The following is a 2,283-nucleotide window of genomic DNA, read 5'->3' as shown; positions in this document are numbered from 1 at the left end:
TCATGATCAACTGTCTTCTCGTCGCGATAGCGTAGAGAGGTAGATTTAGTAATTCGACTTCGAGGGTTGCTGGGCAAGCTGATATAATGGTCGCGAGGGTTATGAAGGTGAGGATATTGAGGAGAATGAAGAGATTTACATAGATTTTTCTCGCCCCATGAGGTGCTCGTGAGGATGATATTGTTGGTGCTTATTTCGAAGTTTTGATGTTTAATATTATAGGTAGGTGAACTCAGATGTGAGATGTACTCGAAGCTCTATTGTCTCTTCATTCAAATCGAGACAAGACTGAGCATTTATACTTCCACAAAAAGCACATATGTATAGCCCGCCTCATATTTCCCAAGTGCTCTGATGAGTATGGCAGAGTTAAATTCGTTCCATATCATACACCAGTCATGGATCACCATACCACTCATATCTTTCACCTCGCAAAACTCATTTTCCGATTTCCTTGTCCCTCTCACCTTCCACCATGATATCATGACCCCAATATGAGGGCTCGACGCACGAAGGAAAACTACTTAAAATCAGCGGTCAAAACCTCAGTAATAGAAAATCAAACTAAATGTTTTCGCTTTCCTCAGGAACAGGGACTCTTCGTACTTCAACCTTGCCATGAATCAAACTCACGTCTAATTACTCTTGATGGGGAAATTTGCCCTGCAATAGTCATTAACAGGCAAGACACTTCTTCGTAACTTGGCATTTTCATTCACGTTATATGTCGAGATCTCACGCTTTACATGTGTGAAAAAGTTCTCTTGATTATATGGGAAGAGTTTCAAACAATTAGTATATTTGTATTCTTCATAGGAAAAGGGCTCAGTTGTTTCTAAGAAATGATCTAGTCCTCCTACACGCCTTGACGACATAGGGAACTTAAATGCCAAAAGATAAATTTTACTTGTCATAAACCTGGATATGCGCGCAGTCCATAAACACACAACGTAGTAGCAAAGAATACCGACCCCGTACCCTATCATATCGACACCTCGCCTTACGTCCCCAATATCCAATAAGCCTTACCATCACCCCATCACTCTCAGATACTCGCTCACAACAACACTCAACTACCTCCACAACGCAAGTCTCCAACCCCAACACTCCCAACAGTTTCGTCCACTGAACCTCCCCATCTCTACTCTATTTCTCTCGCTCCCCTGCTTGCTCTCTCTGTCTCGCTCTTCTTCTCCTTCCAGAGGTACCATTTAACACACACGATCAAAATGACACTACCAGCTATACCGAGAATAGCCGCGATCAAGATCGTGGTTTCGCGTTTGTTTTCGTCTCGAACATGCAGGTAGGTAAGAGTAGTGATTGGAACTACTGGGTTTGTTGGGAAAGCCAATATGAGGGTGGCGAGGGTAGTGAGGATGACGATCTCGACGAAGAGGAAAGAAGTGAGATGGAGAGGCATTTCCCTTTGGAAACTGATCTTAGGTATTATTGTAGGTGTTTATTCTGAAGTCTTGACGTTTAAAAGTTTGATTCGTGGTATTTAGACGCCGGCTTTAAACTTAGTTGAGCTGTTTCTCTCTTCAGAATGAAGAGACAGAGGTTTTATACACCCACCAAAAGCACATGTGTACAGCCTTCATATCTTCTAAGTTGTCTGATGAGAGTGTCGAAGGGACCGAGTTGAATTCAGTCATATCACTCCCAATGAAATCAAAGGTCTCATGCGAGAGCTACACATGTGTCTTTCCGTTTCATATCTTTTGATTAGCTCATGAACATTCCGAGGTTGTGAAACCACGTAACAATCATTTTGTAACATCTGAGAAACTCGAATTCTCAATGACTCTCGCCTGTATTACTGTGACAGGAATACAATGAAAACACACCACCAAAGCAGTCATGTGCATCAAGTCAGCGTTGATAAATTCAATAAATAAAACACAGTCTTAAAACTTGATTACTTGGCTGCTAGAATGGTGAAGAAGGGGAGGTCCTTAATAGATACTTTTTTACCATGACCCAAAAACTACTTCCATTCTGTCCCGAGGTACTCGACTGTTAAACGACGGTCCAATTTACAAGTGTCTTCTAGTCTCTGAGCCGTGCCGTTATCACCAAACTTTAGGTACCAAAACGTAGCTGTACCAAACAGTGTCAATTTTCTTTCCTCGGTTCCACTATCCCAAAACCAAGAACTTGTATTCTACACATCTTCTTTACAACCTACAATCTACCAGCACTTTGATCCACCCATCATCTCCTCTCCCATCTTCCACAGCACCACTCTACCCGTTCCCCATTCCCCTACACGACCTCCAA

General features: G+C 42.4%; 1 protein-coding gene across 1 annotated transcript; it reads right to left on the bottom strand.

Annotated features, from left to right (window-relative positions):
• Window positions 1-1,141: 1,141 nt before the first annotated feature.
• On the bottom strand, window positions 1,142-1,423 carry GLAREA_10061 (uncharacterized protein; the record flags this gene model as incomplete). The annotated part of the gene is made up of 1 exon (XM_008080111.1): window positions 1,142-1,423. The coding sequence occupies one exon, from the start codon at window positions 1,421-1,423 to the stop codon at window positions 1,142-1,144; it is 282 nt and encodes a 93-aa protein (XP_008078302.1).
• Window positions 1,424-2,283: the final 860 nt, after the last annotated feature.

Source organism: Glarea lozoyensis (genome assembly GCF_000409485.1).
Source record: "Glarea lozoyensis ATCC 20868 chromosome Unknown GLAREA13, whole genome shotgun sequence".
Taxonomy (NCBI): domain Eukaryota; kingdom Fungi; phylum Ascomycota; class Leotiomycetes; order Helotiales; family Helotiaceae; genus Glarea; species Glarea lozoyensis.
The sequence above is the reverse complement of the archived record's forward strand: the minus strand, read 5'-3'. Positions and strand labels throughout refer to the sequence as shown.